The sequence below is a fragment of the Lolium rigidum genome, chromosome 3 (genome assembly GCF_022539505.1).
Source record: "Lolium rigidum isolate FL_2022 chromosome 3, APGP_CSIRO_Lrig_0.1, whole genome shotgun sequence".
NCBI classification, from domain to species: Eukaryota; Viridiplantae; Streptophyta; class Magnoliopsida; order Poales; family Poaceae; genus Lolium; species Lolium rigidum.
This window is the reverse complement of record NC_061510.1, coordinates 285,317,021-285,343,386: the sequence shown is the minus strand read 5'-3', so window position 1 is coordinate 285,343,386 and position 26,366 is coordinate 285,317,021. Positions and strand designations below refer to the sequence as shown.

The following is a 26,366-nucleotide window of genomic DNA, read 5'->3' as shown; positions in this document are numbered from 1 at the left end:
GAGGAGGAGGCGCCAATGGAGGAGGAGGCCGAGGCGGAGGAGACCGAGGTGGAGGACGACGACGAAGACGAGTTCGACTGGTCCGACGACGACGCCCCGCACCCGGACGAGACGGCCGATCAGCAACGCGCCCTCGTCGAATCCTTCGAGTCGGAGAAGAAGCTCCAGGACGACGCCCGTGCCCGCGAGGCGCGGATTCGTCGCGCCGTCGAGCTCTCCCTCCAGGCGGCACAGCGAGGGAGGGCGGAGGAGGACTATCGGCGGGAGCGGCACCGTCCGGCCACCGCCGAACGCAAGGAGAGGAGGCGCGCGCAGGGAGGAGCTGCGGCGTAGGGGAGGCGACGACGGGGCGGGGCCGTCGAACGCGCCGCCGGGCGGTCGGTAGCCTAGGTTTAGATGAAATCTAGCCGTTTTCATTCAAACTTTGTAATATATAATCAAAATTGAATGAAAACCTTTATTTTCCTGCACAAATATTCATTTGGGGGCGGCGTTTGGGGGACGCGGCTGGGGAGCGACGTCCCCCAAACGCGGCACGAGCAAAACACGTCCCCCAAACGCTCAATCCGGCGCGCTTTGGGGGACGCGACTGGAGATGCTCTAAGTGCAACGGCAAAGGCAGGAAAAACAAAACAAGTTTTAAGGATCGCCCTTGTCTGAAATTTGAGTACCTAGACACCAGGAAAACACACAAATAAGCTAATGAAAAGACAGTGTACCCAACATGTATGAATCATACCTCTTGGCGAATCAGAATTACCAGATCATGGGATTATAGTATTATACAGTGACATAGATCAAGATATAAAATGATATGTTCGCCATGATTCATCATAGAAGATGTTTGGCAGAAACAATACATACCATTGTGCGAAATCATACTAAGAACACATAACTTACAAACCACAAAACGGTACAGAGGCCTCTGGAACGCCAATCTTTGAGGAATAGATGTGTTACAGCATACAAGTACTGACCAAATGCTACTGGTGATGATGAGAGATGTCGATAATTGCGAACTCATTGGAATGATCAAAAGTACGAAGCAGTTGCACTGGATGCGGCATACAAGAATGGCACTGCTGAAAGAACCGACTTGCCACATCTAGACACGAACCTCTGGAACATGCTGCATATTTTGGTGCATTCTGTCATTGAGCCACTTACTTCTGAAATCCTTGTGCAAAGCCAGCAGCCAGAGCTTCTTCAGGGAGTGAAGAGATTCAATGCCTTGGGGGACCTTATCAAGTTTCGGAAGCGACACAATAAACAGACCTTCAATGCATGGAAGAGCGCCACTATTGATGTTTATCACCTTGACATCAGGCATGAGCTTCAAGGCGAGCGTCTTCAGGTTTGGAAAGGAATCTTTAGCAAGAACCAAAGTATTTGCGCTACGTATGTTGTTCAGTTTCAGATATGTGAGGTTCGGCATGTGGGGCGCGAGCATCCCCAGTGGGTCTTCCCCAAGGTGACACCAGCTTAGAGCTAGATACTTGAGGTTTTTCCCATGGCTGAGAAAGATCGGACAATTTAGTGTCCCCTTGGCCCATTGCCCTCTGATAATCAACCTGTGTAGATCTGTAGACGTTGGCTGGAGAGCCTGGAAGCAAAGTGCCTCATTCTCATCCCTTGCAGAAAGAAGCAGGCTCGAAAGAAGTGGCATAGTTGACAGGGTAGCAAACAGATTTCCACAGTCAGCAGCACTAATGTTATCAATCCACACGCTTCTAAGTTGCATCAGTTTCCTCAGCTGCTCCGCCAAGTCATTGCTGGACTCCACAGTCTCGAGAGTTTGAAGTTCTTCCAAGTTGGACAGCTCTTTAGGTGCTTGCACTCCAATAAAGTACCGAAACTTCGTCTGCTTCTCATCAGCATATCTATCAGCTAAAAGGTGCCGCAGCTTCTTGATCTTGAAAAGTCCTCGCGGTAGCTTCTCTATTTTTGTTTGCTTGATGTCCAGGGTGTGGAGGTGAGACAGATTCTCAATAGAGTCTGGAAGTGACTTGACCCTGGTGCGCCGTAACCCGATGTAAATGGATGTTGGAACTTCAGTGACTTCAGAGTCTTCCAACTCAAGAACGGTAAGGTAGTTGGATCCAGCCAAAATTGACGACAGCATGCCCGGAGAGGGTGAAATTACTCCAAGTGCCACTACAGTTCGAAGATGCGGAAGATTAAGTTTCAGTGCGGTGTTGTCCTTCCATCCACATGATGAGAGCCGGCGAACATCCTTACCCATCTGTATCATTGTGCCGTAGTCATTTGCTGAAGCAAATCTCTCTTCCTTAGCAACAGAAATAGCCAGTTCGCGCACAATATCATGCATCTTACAGGTGGTGACCCTACCAAGTTCATCATTCTCCACCACCTCAAGCATATTGCGGTGGATCAATTCCATGAGATTTCCCTCAGCTACCATCTCTGGTGTGTTCTTGTCTTTACTCAGCACAAAACCTTCTGCAACCCACAGACGCACAAGGCTGTCACGTGACATGAGGTGATCTTCAGGAAAGAGACTGCAGTACAAAAAGCAGTTTCTGAGGTCGCCTGAAAGGTCATGGTAGCTCAGATTTAAAATAGCTCGGACATGATCATTGTTTGACAACTCGCTTCGAAGCTGGTTGTACATCTTTTTCCAAAAGTCTAATCCTTGTCTCGATGACAACAGGGTGCCAATTGTAATAATTGCTAGAGGCAGGCCATGGCACCTGTCAACGATAGAAATAGCAATTGCCTCAAGATCTTTGGGGCAAATATGACCCTTCCTGTTATAAAAAGCCCTTCTGCAGAAGAGGTCAAATGCATCAGGATTACCCAGTGGCAGGAGCTCAAGATGACGGGTTGGAGAAGAAATTCCTGCTACATGGTCCTTCCGGGTCGTAATGATGATGCGACTTCCTTGGAGATTCTGGAAAGCATCATGCATTTGGAAGTATACCTCTTGCTCCCAGACATCATCCAGTACAATGAGATATTTTCTATTTCCAAGTCTCTGCTGTATTTCCTTTTTCAAGTCATGCACATCCATTTTGTCAATACCCGCTGACAGCGGTTGTTCGGTATATCCAATCTTCCACAGTAGCTTCCTCAACAGGGCATCAAGAGTGTAAACTTGTGACACAACAATCCAAGCGTGCGCAGAAAAGTTGATCTTTTCACGTTCATAAACATTTGAAACTAGGGTGGATTTTCCCAACCCACCCATGCCCGATACTGTTATGACAGTGTTATCCAGCTCTTCGGAGTACAACCAATCAGTCAGCAATGCTCGGTTTTCCTCAATCCCTACTAAATCTTCATCTTTGACAAGTCCAGGGAAGTTGTCTTTGGACCGCTGTCTTTCTATCTCAGTAAGTGGGTTAGCAACAAGCTGGGATGGCTGCAACCACTGATCTTTCATCTGTATAACTAGCTGAATTTCCTTCTCTACCCGAACTACCTCATCCGTAATTTCATAGAAAACTTTGGCATAATGTGTTCCTTTGACGAAGAATTTCTTGAGGAACCCTTCTTCCTTAAGTTGAAGAACATGGTATGAGTATTTGTCCATTACATCTTCAACATGGTAGGCCACATTGCGGACCTCCCCAATCCAACTCCTGACAACTTCGTCCGTGAGGTATACCGTTCCTATCTTAGCTATTACGTTGCTCATAATAGTCAGCTGCTTTCTTATTTGCTCAATCTTTAGCGGAAGTTCCTTCAGGTTAGTAACTTTTTCGGATAGCTTAGCTATGATGCCCTTGACGGCTTCATCTGTTACAATGGAAGCAATCTTCGTCACCGCAATGAGTATGGCCTCGGCCATTTGAGCTGAACATCAAAGATAGTGCATATTACATGATATAATAAATAAGTCCTCTACAACTATAAGTAACAAATTAACGCATGCGCTCATACATAAAGAGTAGCTTTTTTGCATTGGCCCATTTCATTTCATTATGCCCCAACATATTTATCAACTTATAGAATATTTAAGACTACAGTTAAATTTATCATGCATGAAGATATCAGGTATCACTACATTAGATAATCCCTCTTTGTCCACCAAGATCTTCCAATGGATCAGAGTTAACGACATTAATAGTGGAAGGAATTCCTAAATGATCTTCACCCAGTAGAAAATGGAAAAGATACTAGGAATTTGGCTCATAAATTCTAGAACAGTAATGCCCAATAAATTGCATCAGAAACAAAGGTTCAGTCCAAGTCATTATCCATTTTTTTCTAAACTAACGTGGAAGCACCAACGACAACACAAAAATGAATTAATGGATGAACAAATAACAAGAATGACAGGTGGCGCAAATATCAGAACAGGATAAACCTACTTGGCTAGATAGAATATCCGATCGTCACACCCCTTTTGAATGTATGAGCACTAGAGAACTGGAACTTTGTGATTTTAACTGCAGCCAGGATACCATATAAGGACCAGCATATAACTCTTCGAAGCAGCATGTGCATAGAACACAACTGATATGTACTCTAGCAAATGAATTGGTTGAATGCTTCTACGTGGTTGCAATTGTCTAGCGAACTTATCGCATTTGGTAAACTACAGGGCATAGAGCTCTTCTGAAACTGCAAGGTTTGATTCTGGTGGTTCACAAACCGATAATGCTCACCTTCTGGAGACCTGTACTAGGTGGCCTACGGAGCAGGACAACAACTATGTGCCGAACTGCCGACCGAACGATGAGTATGATCAGTTCTGCAGCATAAGAAAAGAGAAGCTGAACATCAGACTATGTAGCCAAGGACACAGATGCAGGTGCGATTAAGAGTTAAAACTTTTCAAAAAGTTACTGCTGGGAAGAACTGGATGCGAGCAGTTTACACACTATTACAATAAAAAAGATCGTCTATCTCCTCGATACAGGCTTTCGCCACGCTTTATAAATAAAGCAACCTCACGGCCGAACTACTACAAGGTGATGAGGAAACCCTCTTACAAAAGAGGAACAAAGATAAAGAAAAAAAAAGGGGAGAGATCGCGCCATCCACAACACACCCAGGACACCCGACTAAGGAAGACCCAACGTCTATCTCGGCGCTGCCACCACGCATCAAGGTGACAGTGGAGGCAACTCTGCTCTAGGTTGTCGCGGGACATTCTATCGAACACATAGCAGGCGACAGCTTTTTAGCTAGTAAAACTGCAAACAGCTATCAAAGGCTTTGTTTGGAGCAAATGAGTTCCACATGAAACTGCTCAGCCACGAGGTTCCCTAGATCTCGACATAGTCTAGCGGGTGTGCCTGCCACTTCCCAGTTACCAGGGACACTGCGTGTGTGGAAACTCTAGCTCAAACCAGCAGTGTTGAGTCGTATATGTGAGGCGAGATGGAAGAAATCTACACAAAAGTGCTGCCAGAGGAAGCCGCGAAGTTGGTAAAACGTACCCGACGGATTCTCGCGCGGGAGCAAAGTATGAGATCTGCGGTGGAGTCGAGAAGGCAGCGGCGATTTGCTCCGTAGTAGGCGAGAACAGACTAAATCGGCTTGTGAAGCTGATTTATGTGCGGGGCGGAGCTATGAGTTGGAATGATTCAACTCAGTAGCGGGGGAGGGGGGAACAGGATAGGAAGGAAGGAAGAAGATGGGAGGAAATGCAGCAAATTGCAGTCAGTGTGCGATAGTGGCATGCCATGCCGGCTCTGTCCCTCGTTTGGCTCGTCAGGTCAAGTTGTGCATCGGCGAAGAAGAAAGGCAACTTCGCAGTGCAAGACTTGGCAAAGTCTACGGTACCCGCCAAACTGCAGGCAAATTTACGTGCGGATACAAATAGAGGGTAAAAAATCTGAACCTTTTTTTTCGATAAAAGAGTGTTTATTGCTCCTAAAATAGATGACCAATAATCCTATAGCTACGGACTGATGGGTTACGGAAAACTCTACGGACATACGTGTGGTTAATTGGTTGGCTGATCGTTGGTTGGTTTGCTGAAAATTCGGGCCACGTTTCTGTGTGCTGTTCTCTGCTGTGAGTCCGTAAGTAACTTTTGTAGAATCTATTTGTACATGTAGCATTACTGATAGATGACTACCTGGCCAACGGGCTGGCCCGGCACGGTGCTTTATGTGCCTGGCACACAAAGACCTGTTAGGAACGTGCTTGGTAGCCTGCAGACTCCTTAAACAGGCTACGTTGGTACAAAATCGTAGCGATTGGTGATTGGTTGATCACACGACGTCTCCGTATCGCATAGTGCTAAGCTCAAAGCAGCGCTGAGCATGCCCAACGATAATGGCTGAATCAACCTTTTTTGTCGAGCCATGCTAAAAGTGGGCAAGCGCGGTCACGCCACAGCTATGACCGGGTAGGCGGGAAATGCGACATTTTCCATGTGTACCCTAACCTTACCCCGTTGCTCACCTCTCTGCTTATATTATTTTATTGCATTGTTGTGCCAAGTAAAGTCTTTGATAGTAGGGTTGATACTAGATTTGGATTACTGCGCAGAAACAGATTTCTGTCTGTCACGAATTTGGGCAGGGTTCTCTGTAGGTAACTCGGAAAAATCTGCCAATTTACGTGCGTGATCCTCAGATATGTACGCAACTTTCATTCAATTTGAGCATTTTCATCTGAGCAAGTCCAGTGCCTCTAAAAAATTCGTCTTTACGGACTGTTCTGTTTTGACAGATTCTGCCTTTTATTTCGCATTGCCTCTTTCGCTGTGTTGGATGGATTTCTTTGTTCCATTGACTTCCAGTAGCTTTGGGCAATGTCCAGAAGTGTTAAGAATGATTGTGTCACCTCTTAACATGTGAAATTTTGATTATGCACTAACCCTCTAATGAGTTTGTTTCGAGTTTGGTGTGGAGGAAGTTTTCAAGGGTCAAGAGAGGAGGATGATATACTATGATCAAGAAGAGTGAAAAGTCTAAGCTTGGGGATGCCCCCGTGGTTCATCCCTGCATATTTCAAGAAGACCCAAGCGTCTAAGCTTGGGGATGTCCAAGGCATCCCCTTCTTCATCAACAATTTATCAGGTTTCTTCTCTTGAAACTATATTTTTATTCGGTCACATCTTATGTACTTTACTTGGAGCGTCTGTTTGTTTTGTTTTGTTTGAATAAATTCATGCTTATGTGGGAGAGAGACACGCTCCGCTGTTGCGTATGAACACATGTGTTCTTAGCTTTACTCTTAATGTTCATGGCGAAGGTTGAAACTGCTTCGTTAATTGCTATATGGTTGGAAACAGAAAATGCTTCATGTGGTAATTGGTATAATGTCTTGAATAATTTGATACTTGGCAATTGTTGTGCTCATATAGATCATGTTTAAGCTCTTGCATCATGTACTTTGCACCTATTAATGAAGAACTACATAGAGCTTGTTAAAATTTGTTTGCATGATTGTTCTCTAGAGTCTAGATATTTTCCGGTTAAGGTGTTTGAACAACAAGGAAGACGATGTAAAGTCTTATAATGCTTACAATATGTTCATATGTGAGTCTTGCTGCACCGTTTTATACTTGAGTTTGCTTCAAACAACCTTGCTAGCCTAGCCTTGTATTGAGAGGAATTCTTCTCGTGCATCCAAATCCTTGAGCCAAAAACTATGCCATTTGTGTCCACCATACCTACCTACTACATGGTATTTCTCTGCCATTCCAAGCAAATACTTCATGTGCTACCTTTAAACAATTCAAAAGCTATTATCTCTTATTTGTGTCAATGTTTTATAGCTCATGAGGAAGTATGTGGTGTTTTATCTTTCGATCTTGTCATTTACTTTTGACAGACTTTCACAATGGACTAGTGGCTTCATCCGCTTATATCCAATAATTTTGCAAAAAGAGCTGGCAATGGGGTTCCCGACCCAATTAATTAACCTTCACTAATAATTCTCTTCACATGTTTTGCCCTCGATTCATCGGTAAGCAACTTAATTTTGCAAATAGACACTCCTTCATGGTATGTGAATGTTGGAAGGCACCCGAGGATTCGGTTAGCCATGGCTTGTGAAAGCAAAAGGTTGGGAGGAGTGTCATCCATAAATAATGAAACTAAAATACATGTGTAAACAAAAGAGAAGAGGGATGATCTACCTTGTTGGTAGAGATAACGTCCTTCATGGGAGCCGCTCTTGAAAGTCTGGTTGATAAGGTAGTTAGAGTACCCATTACCATTCGTTGACAACAACAAACACCTCTCAAAACTTTACTTTTATGCTCTCTATATGATTTCAAAACTTAAAAAGCTCTAGCACATGATTTAATCCCTGCTTCCCTCTGCGAAGGGCCTTTCTTTTACTTTATTGTTGAGTCAGTTTACCTATTCCTTCTATCTTAGAAGCAAACACTTGTGTCAACTGTGCATTGATTCTTACATGTTTACCTATTGCACTTGTTATATTACTTTGTGTTGACAATTATCCATGAGATATATATGTTGAAGTTGAAAGCAACCGCTGAAACTTATATCTTCCTTTGTGTTGCTTCAATGCCTTTACTTTGAATTTATTGCTTTATGAGTAACTCTTATGCAACTCTTATTGATGCTTGTCTTGAAAGTATTATTCATGAAAAGTCTTTGCTATATGATTCATTTGTTTACTCATTATCTTCATCATTGCTTCGAATCGCTGCATTCATCTCATATGCTTTACAATAGTATTGATCAAGATTATGATAGCATGTCACTTTAGAAATTATCCTTGTTATCGTTTACCTACTCGAGGGCGAGTAGGAACTAAGCTTGGGGATGCTTGATACGTCTCAAACGTATCTATAATTTCTTATGTTCCATGCTACTTTTATGATGATACTCACATGTTTTATACACATTATATGTCATATTTATGTGTTTTCCGGAACTAACCTATTGACGAGATGCCGAAGGGCCGATTCTTGTTTTCGCTATTTTTGGTTTCAGAAATCCTAGTAAGGAAATATTCTCGGAATCGGACGAAATCAACGCCCAGCATCTTAGAATTCCACGAAGCTTCCAGAACACCCGAGAGCCACCAGAGGAGGGCCACAGGGGGCCCACACGTGTGGGCGGCGCGGCCAAGGAGCCAGGCGCGCCGCCCTATTGTGTGGTGGCCCCGTCAGCCTTCCGACTCCGCCTCTTCGCCTATTTAAAGGTCCCTGACCTAAAACTTCGATACGGAAAAAACCACGGTACGAGAAACCTTCCAGAGCCACCGCCATCGCGAAGCCAAGATCTGGGGGACAGGAGTCTCTGTTCCGGCACGCCGCCGGGACGGGGAAGTGCCCCCGGAAGGCATCTCCATCGACACCACCGCCATCTTCATCACCGCTGCTTGTCTCCCATGAGGAGGGAGTAGTTCTCCATCGAGGCTAAGGGCTGTACCGGTAGCTATGTGGTTAATCTCTCTCCCATGTACTTCAATACAATGATCTCATGAGTTGCTTTGCATGATTGAGATCCATATGATGAGCTTTGTAATCTAGATGTCGTTATGCTATTCAAGTGGATTTTACTTATGTGATCTCCGGAGACTCCTTGTCCCACGTGTGTAAAGGTGACGAGTGTGTGCACCGTGTGGGTCTCTTAGGCTATATTTCACGAGAATACTTATTCACCGAGTTATGATTTGAGTTGGATGTCTCTATGAAATTGTGGTGTGTTAGTACCTCCTATGAATGCTCAAAGTGACGAGCATGGGGTGTTCATTAGTACTTGGGAATACATCTTTAAGGTTTGCCTACATGATGAATTAGAGTTCGTTATCTTGCCGAGAGTAATTCGGAATAGCATAGTGAAGTGCTTATTTATATCCCATTATGATTGCAATGTTGAGAGTGTCCACTAGTGAAAGTATGATCCCTAGGCCTTGTTTCCAAATACTGCAATCATCGCTTATTTACTGTTTTACTGCATCTTTACTTCCTGCAATATTACTACCATCAACTGCACGCCAGCAAGCACTTTTCTGGCGCCGTCACTACTACTCATATACATCCATACTACTTGTATTTCACTATCTCTTCGCCGAACTAGTGCACCTATACATCTGACAAGTGTATTAGGTGTGTTGGGGACACAAGAGACTTCTTGTATCATGATTGCAGGGTTGCTTGAGAGGGATATCTTTGACCTCTTCCTCCCTGAGTTCGATAAACCTTGGGTGATCCACTTAAGGGAAACTTGCTGCTGTTCTACAAACCTCTGCTCTTGGAGGCCCAACACTGTCTACAGGAATAGAAGCGTGCGTAGACATCAGTTACCCAACCGAAAGCCCCTCTTGATAGTGTGGCTATCTATCCTATAATCCGGTCTCCCAACATCCACCTTGAGACCGGTAAAAGGAAAACCTAGCAAGGCCATACCTTTGCCTTACGCATCCCGCTTGATCTTTATGATAACTCTTCAAGCTCCACTCAAGCCGGAATGCATTACTTGATCATTGTTGCTTCGTGAAGACTCACAAATGCTCCCCCATACACCATGATAGGAAAGCTCCATTGATGCACATCTTCACATGTCCATTATCACCAAATGGACGGGAAGCTTCAAGCATATGATCCTCTTGAGATGCTCAACTTGAACTTGCCCAACTCAACCTTGATGACGATCACCACTTGATGTCATCCTCTCATGGGCTATATGAGATCTCCCTTTTGATGCATGCCCATGGAAAGATACCTAACCCACATAGACAACACAAGGGCACATATATGATGGATTAGTTCATAAGGCATAATTGACAAAGCTTACCATACCACATGACTTCACGTGGCACATTCTTCATGCTTCATGTGTTGACCAAACTTGAATCTATTCTTCACTCTTTGTATTGGTCAACCTTGTATCTTCTCATGCTCTATCATACTATCTTGAGGTGTACAAATAATTCTTCATTTTTTTGCATGCTCTAAATCTTAATCAACCATAGCTCAACTTATGGTTCTATCATTGACACCGACTTAGAGCCATAACTTGAATTCTTCACTTGGAATCAAGCACTCAAGATCTTGATCATCCATTGCTTATCGCATAAGCTAGAGCATGGCTAATATTGAGTTCCACATAGGAACTCCATCTTCATTTCTTCTTCTTGATCATATCACGTATATGTCTTCAAATCGATGATCTTGATGCCAATACTCAAGGTATATCTTTATCTTCATGGCATCCATACTTGAATCCAACACATGAACTAAAAGTAGTACCTATGGAATATTCCTTCATATAAACTCAATGAAAACATTAGTCCGTAGGGGTTGTCACTAATTACCGAAACCACACATAGGGTCAATATACCCTTACATCACCGAATCCGAGCTCAAGGCCTTCGAGAAGGAAGGGCTCGTGCCTCGGCCGGGTTCTTGGAAATTCACCAAGGACTCCACAACTCCAGCTCCGTCAAGTGACGAGCGGGTCCTCACAAAAGCATGGGTGGAGCGAGGCCTCTCGCTCCCGCCCTCGGAATTTCGCTTAGAGGTGCTCAACACTTATAGGCTGCAGCCCCATAACATCTGCCCCAACGCCTATCTACTCCTCTCCAACTTCGTCACACTGTGCGAAGGCCATCTCGGAGTCCGGCCAAATGTCCAGCTCCTTCAATTCTTCTACCGCGTGAAGAAGGAGACGAATGAGAAGGTGATGGTTAACTGCGGAAGCATGACCTTTGTGCTCCGCCCAAAGAGGGTGTTTCCACCCCTTTCCTCGCATGAGTCCGCCCGGTACTCGGTATGCCGGATGGTTTTATATCAAGAACGAGTCCGTTCCGGGTCACCACGACGGGCTTCCCGCATTCTCCAACAACCCCTCAGAAGAGCTCGCCAGTTGGAGCTACATTCCGAACCTTGCCCAGCATCCGGAGCTGGACAAGATGGCCCGGAGGATCTCCAAGTTGGTTCATGACGGTCTGACCGGAATGGACCTTACTTTGAGCTGGTTTACGCGCCGGATCCAGCTGCTCAAGTACAGCAAGCGGCTCATCCGCGAGTACTCCGGAGCACACGATCTGCTACGGGTGACCAAGGACAATTTTCCAACGGATTCTATGAATAAGAGAATCCGGGCATTAGTGAAGATCACTCGCGGCCAGGTAGTTCCGGACATCGTCAAGGACATCTACATCAACAACACCTATCCTTCGGTACGTTTTACACTTATCCATTTTCCTATTCGGCGTTGCATGTATCTAACCTTTCAACACTTCTTTTCTAGCTCAATACTTTGGCGGAGGAAGATTTCAAAGTGATATTCCGCACCCCCGTCGACTCTGGGAAGACGGAAGAAGCTCCGGAGGAGGAGGGGGGAGAGGAGGAGGAAGAAGAAGAAGAAGAAGAAGAAGAAGAAGAAGAAGAACCAAAGAAGACAAATGCTCCTCGTCCGTCCAAACGTCCCCGCGGCAAATCCTCCGAGCCCGACGTCGGAACCAGCGGTGAAGGCTCAGCCAAGAAGGCCAAGACCGCTTCATCCTCCGGCGCGTGGTGCTTTGATTCCAAGAGGGCGGAACGCGACCGCATCAAGATGCTCGCGGACGCCGAAAAAAGAACCCGTCCAATACTTCTCGGAGCCACGTAAGTTTCCGAAATGTAAACTTCTTTATATTGTAAGGCTGAACTTGTTATTTATTTCTTCGTTACTTGTATCAGGAGCTAGAAGGTCGTCACTTCACGGGCTACAACCCAGAAGACGATCACCACTTTCATGTAGACTTCTCCGGCCATCGGCCCCAACACCCTCGTAATTCCGCCCAACACCTCTACCGCAGATCCTCAGAAATCTCCGGCTAAACCTCGGCCATCCACCAGCCCTGCCGCCGGAAAACAAGCTCAAGAGGAAGTAATTCTTGTCAGCAGTGGGCAAAAGGACGGAAGTTGCTCCGGAACCAAGCGGGCTGCCGCTGAGGAGGCCAAGGATAAAGAAGAGGCGGAGGTGACCTCTGCAGATAAGGCTGAAGCTCCGGCTAATGATGCCACTGTGTTTCAGGAAAATTTTGGAGATCCCTCTGACATATATGACACGCCCAAGGCGTATCCCACCAAGTTTTTCCACGCCCTTTTGACTAGTCTTTGAGTGTCCACCTTGTCCTGAAGAACTGAGGCTAAAATCTTGACTATGTCGTCGGCTTCTTCTAGGAGTTTTACTCACGCCGCTTCCAGAGCTACCAGATCCGCCGAATCGGGTGTGATGGGGGTTGTCAGAACCTCTGGTTGCTGAACATGCTCCCTTTTTTCTCCGGCTATCTGCATGAGCTCTTCAATAGGCATCCCTTCGTAAAACCTTAAGCTTGGACCCTGCGATGGCTCCGGCGTCTCACGAGTACGAGCCCGCGGCGGTGCCTTCGGCTGAGCTGTGGCTGGGATGGCTACACCGGAGGGGGTTTGTAAGTTTTGCCATCCTAGTCGTTTTCCGCTCCGGTTATGGTCACAAAGACCTGCTTTGGCGGAGATGACTCGCCGCCAGCATCTTCTGCATCCTCCAATGCTGTGCAAAACGCTTCGTACGAAGCTGCAGTTGAAACGTCATCGGAGAGCAGGCCGAGGCTGCCGAGAATTGACTCGTCATTGTCTCCTGCACCCTCCTGGCGATCGGAGTTGTTATTGTTATTGTTGTCGCCGGCATCCTCTGCTTGCATGGGTCCAGCGCCTTCCTCTGGAGGGGCGGATCCGGGTTTGTGCGCGAGGAAGTGCACAAAGTGACACCTTTACTTCTCTAACACCTGGGAAACCCAGGCGGATCTGCATTGGTTTTCCACCATAGTTTCCTGCTCAGGGGCGGATTGCGTGGGATTTGAATTTTCCAGATCTAAGGCGGAATCTTCCTTAGGAAGTTCCTGCATCTCAGCTCAGATATTTGCGACTGTGTGCTGCTCGCCGGTCACGTCTGCGTTACTTACTAGTGCGTTCCCGTCGGAATCGACGGTCCCGCCGATGAAGATGTGTATCCCGCCGATCGGGACAATGGAGAGCTTGACGGGGTCGGTCCTAGCCGGAATCCAGCACTCGTCCTGAGGGACGGTCGGAAAGTTACCGGCGTACAGGACACGCCCCACCGCGATGGAGTCGTCGAAGTCCCACGGTGGAACCCTCCCGGTTCCGGCCTCCAGACGCCGCTGGCCCCACGGTGGGCGCCAATTATCGTTGCCTATTCGACGGTACCCCGGAGGAGGGATCCTCACGGAGGGGGGAAGAAGTAGGGGCCATAGGGCGGAGAGCTTTCGGGACGGTGGTACGCGATTTACCCAGCTTCGGAACACCTGCTCCAGAACATGGCCTACTGCTGCTTGTTTGGAATTATCTGGGCGCTTCCGCGTTGTTACAATGAGTTGCGGTTGTGCCTCTAGGGCTTCCAATATCCGGCTTATAAATGCGCGCTGATCTAGGGTTTCTACGGAGAGTCCTCGCTGGAATTCAAGATGCCTAACTACAGAATATACCTTGTTGTGCACGTTAAAAATCCACCTAGATCTAAATTGCCGTCATGGATCCAGATACTTCATGGGCCTCCATGGATCCGACTACTAGCATAGGTCGGTAGGGATCCGACTCCTGTTCCTGGGCTAGACTTCCTCCATCTTTTATCAACAGCAACTGGGTCGTCCGGTGGGCCATAAGCCACCACCACCATCTATGGGCCACCAGGGCTTGCCGGATCTAGGGCACATCGTTGGTATACCCATGAAGTATACCCACAACAATATTACTTGTCAAAATATAGACTCTATCCTTTCCTCGGCTTTACCAGGGTGGAGCGTGTATCTTTGTCAATCGGTCTAGAATTTTATCCAACTCTGTTGGTTGTTGGTTGCACAGTCCATGTATTTTCATAACAGGTATCATGCATGCATCATATTGATACCTATCAGATGTGCCCGTGACCTAGCCCAGGTGTTCATGTATTATTATTTTGATAAAAAAGTATATTAATATCACTGAAGGTACCAATTACATTAAGTCTCTACAACAACAAAGTATCCTAAAGGTATTTCAGATGCACATAACCCTACTAAGGCCTTGTTTGACTCTAGAGTTTTAATGGGGACTAGTGGAGATAATTCACACGAAATTTTAAAGCTCCACTTATTTTAAATGCATGTTTGGTGCTAGAGTATTGCGCGAGTTTAATCACCGCTTATCCCCACTTTTTCCAAATCTCAGTGTATTTTTCTCAATCCCCAGTACTCTACCCCTACCGAGTGTGGATTGGGGATGGAGTTTTGAGGGGATTGGGCGACGGTAGGGATTTATCATTCATCCAATACTCTAGAGTATTATCCCCAGTAATTGCAAAAACCCTCTAGTGCCAAACATTGCATAAAAAAATTGTCAGGCACAACCAATTGAGGCTAGACCTTGAATTTTCACCCTAGAGCAAGTTCGTCCTCTCAAAATAATGTATTAACAAGTTCATTGTCAGACGCAACCAATTAAAGTTAGACCTTGGATTTTTACCCTGAAAGATAAGACTTTATACTCCTCATGTGATGCCACCCTCGCTTGTCGATGTCGCTGCTACAAGACAAGAAACACCAAGCAAAGTCATCTTCGCCACGAAGAGTCGGTTCGCCATTACTATACCTTAGACCTCATCTGCCATAACATTCTCCGCCATTGTCTTCTTCATGAAAATCGAAAAGGAGAAGAACGATGAAGCTTCGCACCGCGCCCTTTGAAGCAGTGTTGGCTGATAATATGGCTGCACCGCGCGCACGACCGAACCCTTTACGATCTAGATATCTAGGGGAGAACTACGTCAATTCGTGTATATATCCGACGGGAAAGACTGGAACTCGTCGATGGCTAGGTCGAAGAAGTCGTCATTTGGTAGAAAGACGACTTTGGCGGAAGACTGGACCCCTATGAACCAGGGATCTAGGAGCACCCTACGCTTGTCCATGAAGACCACCGGCGAAGATGATCCAGAATTTGGGCAACAAGCAGGGTTGCAGTACACCATCTAGATGAGTATTGGTGGCCTCGAGGACGAGTTGATGTGCCCAGCTCGGCCTCGAGGACCGCCTTCAAAGATTGATCCGGGTACACCTCCTTGTGAACGTACAATCATACAAGCATGCGCTATATACGTTGTTGCACCTAACACAGTGACACGTATGGACATGCCTCTGCCTAGTTAGTTTCGTGAAAGGGGAAGGAATCAGACGAATTGGAGAACTCTTGACCCCTCCAACCCCCGCCTTCGCGCGGCGGCGCCGCGCCACATTGGGGTGCCCACGGCGTCCCTTCCCTCGACTCCCTGCATGACTCCTCTCCTGCTGGATGTCACCGCAGGGTATGGGACGGGTAAAGTCATCCCATACACGTACCCGTCGCCTTAAATCTTACCCGTCACCCGTACCCATACCCACAATGGGTACCAGTTTTTCTCATACCCGTCATCCGATAGGGTAAATGGATACCCGCGGGTAAAAAATACCCGTGCTTACAACACATCAAATTGATTAAAAAATATGACAGAAGGTGAACCGATCCTAAATAGGGGTATAATCCTCACAAACCTACCAGAGATTGTCAGACCGAAAAGCGTGAGGTTCAGGCTAGCAACGTGAAGACGTGATTAGGGGAAATATTAAGTAGTTTAGAATATTCAAATGACTCACTTGTTAAATTTAGATGGGTAAATAGGTATGTGGATATGGGTTCTACCATCCCATACCCGTACCCGCTCTATCCGATGGGTATGATATTTTTTCCCATTTACAAACCCATGGGTAATATTTTATTCCATACCCGTAGTCTTATTGGGTTTTTACCCGGTGGGTACGCGGGTCATGGGTATCCATTGCCATCCCTACGCCCAGGGCATCACTGGGCAAATCTCGTGTGGCGCGGCAGCGGCGGTTTTCCTCTAGCACTGATCTTGGGGAGGTGTGGCGACGACTGCTCCTCCTCTCCAAGCGGCGGTGAGGCGGGGTGGCGGAGACCAGGGCGAGTCTGCATCGGCTGGTGGCAGCGGCGGGGGCTTTACGCGGACGTCGTCCCAGAGCTAGGCATGTTTGGGCCTAGGCAGGCAGCGAACCTGTTGCCTGTCCAGCTGCTTCTTCGGAGGTGACGAGCGGAGTCTTCCCTAGGCTACTTCTGCATCATTGAGGATGCCCAGAGTCTGAAAGGAAAACTAAATTAAGAACGGAAACTTCCCGCCGGCGAGGAGTCGTGGTCCGCCACACCTCCAAGACCACAAGGCCACCGGAGGCGGGGCAAATTGGCAACATCGGCGCCGAGGAGTAGAGAACCCTAGACGGGTTGTGGCGATCGCCACCTTTGTATCTCTTGTCTTGTCTCACGTTGTTCGTACATGCTAGTTATCCAGGCAGTATTTCGCACCTGAACACAACAAAACTCAAGTGCCTCTCGCAATTGTTTTTTAGATAAAGGAAAAAAATGCATTGCTTCTGCTGCAGCATAAAGGATAGAGCAGCTAAAGATACGCCTTTATGTAATTGTGACACTGTAAATAGTTTTTTTTTCGATATAGGGATGACTCCAACCTCTACATCAATAGATGCACATAATTTTTTATTGCATAGTTTAGTAACACAACTAACATGGGAAGATGACCGATCCTTGTATCTGATGGTAGCAAAACGCCCTTGTTAAATTCCTACAAAGCTCTGACGCTTGGGCTCGAGAAAATAAAAAGATAAAACCCACCATGATACAGCTAATGGTATCAAAAAGCCATCACTTTACATTAAAATAAAAAGGCATCACATTAGGGATTTAAAAACCCACCACTCTAGAGGTAACAGTAAGAGCATCTTCAACAAAAACGCTATTTTAGTGTGCACAAAAAGTTGCCATTTTACCATTGGCAGCGCGAGCTAAAATTCTACGCTCCTCGGATGCTCTATTTTATGGCGCGGCAACGCAACGCTCCATCGAACGCTGCATTTTACACCGCGCGTGTGGCCGCACAAACAGAAGTCTCACATCCATCTCAAAAATAGAAAATCAAACACACACACAAAAATCATCAATAAATTGTTCAATTATTATTACAACACAAATAACATCAACCACCATGCTTCGGCTGCTTCGCGCGCATAGCCAAAATCATCAACATATTCTCCTTCTCTTCTAAATTCATCTTCTCATTGGACGAATCATACAAGGAGATCATCTACAAATTAAAATCCTAATTTTAATTGACCTCCAAATCACGTCTACAATGGAAAATCGATTTGGGGCGCCACATACCTCCGCGCGGGTTGGCGGAAGCGGTTCGTCCTGCGTGCGGGCGGAGGGGTAGAGGTGCTCGCCGAGGCGCTAAATCCGCGGCGGAGGTGCTCGCCGACCGCGAAATCGACTCTGTGCGGCGGCGGCGCGGTTGCTCGCCCGTCGATTTGAGCAGCACCGGCACGCCAAAAAAAATTGTGAAGTACCGTCGCACGCTGATCACCACGGGGAGCAAGCGGCGGCGGAAGCGGCGCGGAATAGGGCGGCGGCGGCACCGGAGTGGAAGCGGAAATGGAGATGGGTGCGCGCGGTGAAATTTCAGAGATCGTTGGGTGCAGGCGTCGGCTGTGCCTTTTGCCTCGCTGGAATGGAGGCGCCATGTTTGATGCACGCGATTTTGCAAAATGCAGCCCAATTTTTTTGCATCGCCCGCTATTAGCGAGCGGCGAAAGTGCGCGTCCGCCCGTTGGGGTGAGCAGACGAAGCAGAAGCATCACGTAAGGAGCATGACGGCGTTCCAGGCGAGTTCGGCACAGGAGCACGACGCCGCGCTCCGAATGCCGGTCGCGTTCCCACTAAAAAAATGAAGATTAGACTTGAGACTTTCGTCGCCGGTCATCCGCTCGTCGTCTGCATGCCGCTAACGCGCAGCTCCGTGGCTGCTCTGCCTAAGCGCTCCGCTCCCCGTGCTTGCTCCTCCATCTCCACGTCGCCTCAAGCGCCCGCGATCGGTTAGATGAAATGCCCGCATAAAGCAGTTGCCTGGGTTGCCCGTGATGGATACGGCGTAGCCTCCGCTTTCCTACTCGTTAGCGCTTTGATCTTTTCCTCCGCTCCGAGGCTCTGAGCGTCGGGTCCTTGTGGCCTACGCACATCGCCGGCGCATCCCCTTGTTCCAACTGCGAGATTTCGGGGCGGCGGCGAGTGCAGGGGAGCCAGAGGGAAATGGGGCGGGGGTGGAGGCGGTAACGGGGCTCGACCGGAAGAGGGGTGGGTGCGGTGTCAGAGCCGCGCGCGCAGCCGCCGTCTTCGACGCCAGCTCAGCATTACTACCATCGTGAGCTGCGGCTGGCCAGGTTCGGCCGCGAGCAGGGGCAACACGGGGAGAGGAGATTGACCACGAGCTTGGCTCAGCCGTGAGCAGTTGGGGTGGCTCAGGGAGGGGCCTTGATCGGCGGCGAGGCTGGGCGGCGGTGGCATGAGATGCTGGAAGGGTGGAGTAGATTAAAATAAAAATAAAGGAACAGCCCTGGTCCTCAAACTTTACAAAGAAGTCTAAATTTTAGAATGGGCTAACATATGTCGTCCTTTAACCGTTTTCGTTGTGCCACGTCAGCCTAATATTGGGACCCACGGTTCCATTTTGTAATTAAACGAGTGTCTCAGACGAATCAGTGCTACCTGTTACATGTTACCTCTAGGTGGTTGTTTTTTTAAAATCCTAACGCAAAGCGGTGATTTTTTATATCATTGCCTCTAATGTTGTGGTTTTTTATAATTTTCTCCTTGGCTGTAGTTGAGCCAGGGACTCGGGCAAGAAACAACATCCTACTACGGCAGAGACATTCCTGCCATGCTAGGCTGCATTCCCTAAGAGTATCAATCTTAAAACACGACAAAATATATCGAAATCCGTGGAAAGTGTTTTCTACTCCGTACTCAAAACAGAAAGCACATGCTCATAAAATTCATATAACTTGGGTCCTTCCTAGTGCCTCGTACACCATACCAGACAGACCAGAATGAACATAACTAATCTAGCTTTACTGAAATTGGAGAACCTAAGTGCAACCGCAAAGGCAAGAAAAACAAAAAAAGCTTTAAGGATCGTCCTTGGCTGAAATTTGAGTACCTAGACACCAGGAAAACACACAAAGAAGCTACTGAAAAGACAGTGTACCCAACATGTATGAATCATATCTCTTGGCGAATCGGAATTAACAGATCATGGGATTATACAGTGACATAGATCAAGATATAAAATGAAATGTTCGCCATGATTCATCACAGAAGATGTTTGGCAGAAACAATACATACCATTGTGTGAAATCATACTAAGAACACATAACTTACAAACCAAAAAACGGTACAGAGGCCTCTGGAAGGCAATGTACGCCAGTCTTTGAGGAATAAATGTGTTACAGCATACAAGTACTGACCAAATGCTACTGGTGATGTTGATAATTGCGAACTCATTGGAATGATCAAAAGTAGGAAGCAGTTGCACTTGATTTAGCATACAGGAATGGCACTGCTGAAAGAACCGACTTGCCACATCTAGACACGAACCTCTGGAACATGCTGCATATTTTGGTGCATTCTGTTATTGAGCCACTTACTTCTGAAATCCTTGTGCAAAGCCAGCAGCCAGAGCTTCTTCAGGGAGTGAAGAGATTCAATGCCTTGGGGGACCTTATCAAGTTTCGGCAGCGACACAATAAACAGACCTTCAATGCATGGAAGAGCGCCATTATTGATGTTTATCACCTTGACATCAGGCATGAGCTTCAAGGCGAGCGTCTTCAGGTTGGGAAAGGAATCTTCAGCAAGAACCAAAGTATTTGCGCTACGTATGTTGTTCAGTTTCAGATATGTGAGGTTCGGCATGTGGGGCGCGAGCATCCCCAGTGGGTCTTCCCCAAGGTGACACCAGCTTAGAGCTAGATACTTCAGGTTTTTCCCATGGCTGAGAAAGATCGGACAATTTAGTGTCCCCTTGGCCCATTGCCCTCTGATAATCAACCTGTGTAGATCTGTAGACGTTGGCTGGAGAGCCTGGAAGCAAAGTACCTCATTCTCATCCCTTGCAGAAAGAAGCAGGCTCGAAAGAAGTGGCATAGTTGACAGGGTAGCAAATAGGTTTCCACAGTCAGCAGCACTAATGTTATCAATCCACACGCTTCTAAGTTGCATCAGTTTCCTCAGCTGCTCCGCCAAGTCATTGCTGGACTCCACAGTCTCGAGAGTTTGAAGTTCTTCCAAGCTGGACAGATCTTTAGGTGCTTGCACTCCAATAAAGTACCGAAACTCCGTCTGCTTCTCATCAGCATATCTATCAGCAAAAAGGTGCCGCAGCTTCTTGATCTTGAAAAGTCCTCGCGGTAGCTTCTCTATTTTGGTTTGCTTAATGTCCAGGGTGTGGAGGTGAGACAGATTCTCAATAGAGTCTGGAAGTGACTTGACCCTGGTGCGTCGTAACCCGATGTAACGTAGATTGAATAGAGACCCTATGGATGTTGGAACTTCAGTGACTGCAGAGTCTTCCAACTCAAGAACTGTAAGGTAGTTGGATTGAGCCAAAATTGACGACAGCATGCTCGGAGAGGGTGAAATTACTCCAAGTGCCACCACAGTTCGAAGATGTGGAAGATTAAGTTTCAGCGCGGTGTTGTCCTTCCATCCACAAGATGAGAGCCGACGAACATCCTTACCCATCTGTATCATTGTGCCGTAGTCATTTGCTGAAGCAAATCTCTCTTCCTTAGCAACAGAAATAGCCAGTTCACGCACAATATCATGCATCTTACAGGTGCTGACCCTACCAAGCTCATCATTCTCCACCACCTCAAGCATATTGCGGTGGATCAATTCCATGAGATTTCCCTCAGCTACCATCTCTGGTGTGTTCTTGTCTTTACCCAGCACAAATCCTTCTGCAACCCACAGACGCACAAGGCTGTCACGTGACATGGGGTGATCTTCAGGAAAGAGACTGCAGTACAAGAAGCAGTTTCTGAGGTCGCCTGAAAGGTCATGGTAGCTCAGATTTAAAATAGCTCGGACATGATCATTGTTTGACAACTCGCTTCGAAGCTGGTTGTACATATTTTTCCAAAAGTCTAATCCTTGTCTCGATGACAACAGGCTGCCAATTGTAATAATTGCTAGAGGCAGGCCATGGCACCTGTCAACGATAGAAATGGCAATTGCCTCAAGATCTTTGGGGCAAATATGACCCTTCCTGTTATAAAAAGCCCTTCTGCAGAAGAGGTCAAATGCATCAGGATTACCCAGTGGCAGGAGCTCAAGATGACGGGTTGGAGAAGAAATTCCTGCTACATGGTCCTTCCGGGTCGTAATGATGATGCGACTTCCTTGGAGATTCTGGAAAGCATCATGCATTTGGAAGTATACCTCTTGCTCCCAGACATCATCCAGTACAATCAGATATTTTCTATTTCCAAGTCTTTGCTGTATTTCCTTTTTCAAGTCATGCACATCCATTTTGTCAATACCCGCTGACAGCGGTTGTTCAGTATATCCAATCTTCCACAGTAGCTTCCTCAACAGGGCATCAAGAGTGTAAACTTGTGACACAACAATCCATGCATGCGCAGAAAAGTTGATCTTTTCACGTTCATAAACATTTGAAACTAGGGTGGATTTTCCCAACCCACCCATGCCCGATACTGTTATGACAGTGTTATCCAGCTCTTCGGAGTACAACCAATCAGTCAGCAATGCTCTGTTTTCCTCAATCCCTACTAAGTCTTCATCTTTGACAAGTCCAGGGAAGTTGTCTTTGGACCGCTGTCTTTCCATCTCAGTAAGTGGGTTAGCAACAAGCTGGGATGGCTGCAACCACTGATCTTTCATCTGTATAACTAGCTGAATTTCCTTCTCTACCCGAACTACCTCATCCGTAATTTCACAGAAAACTTTGGCATAATGTGTTCCTTTGACGAAGAATTTCTTGAGGAACCCTTCTTCCTTAAGTTGAAGAACATGGTATGAGTATTTATCCATTACATCTTCAACATGGTAGGCCACATTGCGGACCTCCCCAATCCAACTCCTGACAACTTCGTCCGTGAGGTATACCGTTCCTATCTTAGCTATTACGTTGCTCATAATAGTCAGCTGCTTTCTTATTTGCTCAATCTTTAGCGGAAGTTCCTTCAGGTTAGTAACTTTTTCGGACAGCTTAGCTATGATGCCCTTGACGGCTTCATCTGTTACAGTGGAAGCAATCTTCGTCACCGCAATGAGTATGGCCTCGGCCATTTGAGCTGAACATCAAAGATAGTGCATATTACATGATATAATAAATAAGTCCATCTACAACTATAAGTAACAAATTAACGCATGCACTCATACATAAAGAGTAGCTTTTTTGCATTGGCCCATTTCATTTCATTATGCCCCAACATATTTATCAACTTATAGAATATATAAGACTACAGTTAAATTTATCATGCATGAAGATATCAGGTATCACTACATAGATAATCCCTCTTTGTCCACCGAGATCTTCCAATGGATCAGAGTTAACGACAGTAATAGTGGAAGGAATTCCTAAATGATCTTGACCCAGTAGAATATGGAAAAGATACTAGGAATTTGGTTCATATATTCTAGAACAGTAATGCCCAATAAATTGCATCAGAAACAAAGGTTCAGTCCAAGTCATTATCCATTTTTTTCTAAACTAACGTGGAAGCACCAACGACAACACAAAAATGAATTAATGGATAAACAAATAACCAGAATGACAGGTGGCACAAAGATCAGAACAGGATAAACCTACTAGGCTAGATAGAATATCCGATTGTCACACCCCTTTTGAATGTATGAGCACTAGAGAACTGGAACTCTGTGATTTTGACTGCAGGGGGCTCGACGGGCCAGGATACAATATAAGGACCAGCAACCAATTGATTCATGTACTACTTAAGCATATAACTCTTCGAAGCAGCATGTGCATAGAACACAACCAATATGTACTCTAGCAAATGAATTGGTGGAATGCATCTAACATGGTTGCAATTGTCTAGCGAACTTATCGCATTTGGTGAACTACAGGGCATAGAGCTCTTCTGAAACTGCAACGTTTGATAATGGTGGTTCAAAAACCGATAACGCTCACCTTCTGGAGACCTGTACTAGGTGGCCTACGGAGCAGGACAACAAGTATGTGCCGAACTGCCGATCGAACGATGAGTATGATCAGTTCTGCAGCATAAGAAGAGAGAAGCTGAACATCAGACTATGTAGACAAGGACACAGATGCAGGTGCGATTAAGAGTTAAAACTTTTTAAAAAATTACTACTGGGAAGAAAGAACTGGATGCGAGCAGTTTACACACTATTACAATAAATAAGATCGTCTATCTCCTCGAAACAGGTTTTTGCCCCACTTTATAAATAAAACAATCTCACGGCCGAACTGCTACAAGGTGATGAGAAAACCCTCTTACAAAAGAGGAACAAAGATAAAGAAAAAAAAAAGGGGAGAGATCGCACCCTCCACAACACACCGAGGACACCCGACTAAGGAAGACCCAACGTCTATCTCGGCGCTGCCACCACGAATCAAGGTGACAGTGGAGGCAACTCTGCTCTCTCGGCACTACCTGCGGCTGCAGGCATCAGCCTCTAGGTTGCGGTGGGACATTCTGTCGAACACATAGCAGGCGACAGCTTTTTAGCTAGTAGACCTGCAAACAGCTATCAAAGCCCTTGTTTGGAGCAAATGAGTTCCACATGAAACTGCTCAGCCACGAGGTTCCCTAGATCTCGACATAGTCTACCGGGTGTGCCTGCCAGTTCCCAGTTACCAGGGACACTGCGTGTGCGGAAACTCTAGTTCAGACCAGCAGTGTTGAGTCGTATATGTGAGGTGAGATGGAAGAAATCTACACAAAAGTGCTGCCAGAGGAAGCCCTGAAGTTGATAAAACGTACCCGACGGATTCTCGCGCGGGAGCAAAGTATGAGATCTGCGGTGGAGTCGAGAACGAGAAGGCAGCAACGATTTGCTCCGTAGTAGGCGAGAACAGACTAAATCGGCTTGTGAAACTGATTTATCTGAGCTATGAGTTGGAATGATTCAACTCAGTAGCGGGGGAGGGGGGAACAGGATAGGAAGGAAGAAGATGGGAGGAAATGCAGCTAATTGAAATCAGTGTGCGATAGCGGCATGCCATGCCGGCTCTGTCTCTCGTTTGGCCCGTCAGGTCAAGTCGTGCACCGACGAAGAAGAAAGGCAACTTCGCAGTGCAAGACTCGGCAGAGTCCACGGTACCCGCCAACCTGCAGGCAAATTTAGACCATCTTTCACCGGCAGCCCCCAGATAAACGCCGGCAGGGTGCTGGTACCTCCGTTTGGGGACGCCGGCAGTGCATCCTCCATTTGGGAAGACTGCTTTCACACCGACGCCTTTCAAACGGCGGTCACAAAATTTTTTTTTCACAATATTTTGAAACAGCATATCAATCCCATATTCATACAGTCACACAAATAGATTTAAATTATTCATACAATCAATCAAATAAATATAATTAAATTATTCATACAATCAATCAAATAAATAGTACTTCAATTATTCATACAATCCAACAAACAAATAGTACTTAAATTATTCATAGAGGCAAATAAATAGAAATAAAATAATGCATTGTTGACTGCTCCTCTCCTCGCCCATAAATGCGCAACTAGATCCGTCTTCGGCTGTGCATGGACACCTGCATCTCGAATTTCATTGTGCATATGAAGAAAAGCAGCAAATTCTTGGATACATGCTCTACCTCAGCTAGTGGCCCTTGATAATCAAATGGATGATCATCCTGCACAGGTGCGTCGCGCTCACTCTCAATGATCATCTTGTGGATGATCACACAGGCGTTCATCACCTCTCATATCTGTGCCTCGGACCAAGTGAGAGCAGGGTACCTGACAATGGCGAAACGCTGTTGAAGCACCCCAAAATCACGCTTAACATCCTTGCGTGCTGCTTCCTGGCATGTTGCAAAATAGGCTTCCATCTCGTTTGATGGAGAGGGAATTGTCTTCACACATGTAGCATACGTCGGGTAGATACCATCAGCTAGATAGCACCCCTTGTTGTATGCGTGGCCGTTTACCTCAAAGTTCACGGCAGGAGCTTGTCCCTCAGCTAGCCTGGCAAACACCGGAGAGCGCTGCAGCACGTTGATATCATTGTTTGTTCCTGCCATGCCAAAAAATGCATGCCAAATCCAAAGCTCATGGTCTGCCACAGCCTCAAGAATAACATTGCACTCACCAGTATTCCCCTTGTAGATCCCCTGCCAAGCAAAAGGGCAATTCTTTCAGCCCCAATGCATACAGTCAATGCTTCCAATCATCCCAGGAAACCATCTTGCTGCATTCTTTTGCAGGATCCGAGCTGTATCATCTTCTCTTGGTGCTCTCAAATAGTCTTTAGCAAACACCGCTATGACGGCTCGGCGGAACCTGTAGAGAGTCTCTGTAC

General features: G+C 46.4%; 2 protein-coding genes across 2 annotated transcripts; both read right to left on the bottom strand.

Annotated features, from left to right (window-relative positions):
- Nucleotides 1-1,005: 1,005 nt before the first annotated feature.
- LOC124703509 (disease resistance protein RPM1-like) lies at nucleotides 1,006-4,718 on the bottom strand. Its single transcript, XM_047235716.1, has 2 exons — nucleotides 4,632-4,718; nucleotides 1,006-3,816 (listed from the first exon to the last, which is right to left on the bottom strand). Exon 2 carries the CDS (start codon nucleotides 3,809-3,811, stop codon nucleotides 1,106-1,108), a length of 2,706 nt encoding a protein of 901 aa, XP_047091672.1. The 5' UTR covers nucleotides 3,812-3,816; nucleotides 4,632-4,718; the 3' UTR covers nucleotides 1,006-1,105.
- Nucleotides 4,719-20,081: 15,363 nt separating this feature from the next.
- Nucleotides 20,082-25,075, bottom strand: LOC124703508 (disease resistance protein RPM1-like). Its single transcript, XM_047235715.1, has 3 exons — nucleotides 24,817-25,075; nucleotides 24,000-24,085; nucleotides 20,082-23,142 (listed from the first exon to the last, which is right to left on the bottom strand). Exon 3 carries the CDS (start codon nucleotides 23,135-23,137, stop codon nucleotides 20,411-20,413), a length of 2,727 nt encoding a protein of 908 aa, XP_047091671.1. The 5' UTR covers nucleotides 23,138-23,142; nucleotides 24,000-24,085; nucleotides 24,817-25,075; the 3' UTR covers nucleotides 20,082-20,410.
- Nucleotides 25,076-26,366: the final 1,291 nt, after the last annotated feature.

What these genes read in the sequence shown, in the direction of transcription:
- LOC124703509 (XM_047235716.1), bottom strand. Translation starts at nt 3,811, where the DNA reads ATGGCCGAGGCCATACTCATTGCGGTGACGAAGATTGCTTCCATTGTA.
- LOC124703508 (XM_047235715.1), bottom strand. Translation starts at nt 23,137, where the DNA reads ATGGCCGAGGCCATACTCATTGCGGTGACGAAGATTGCTTCCACTGTA.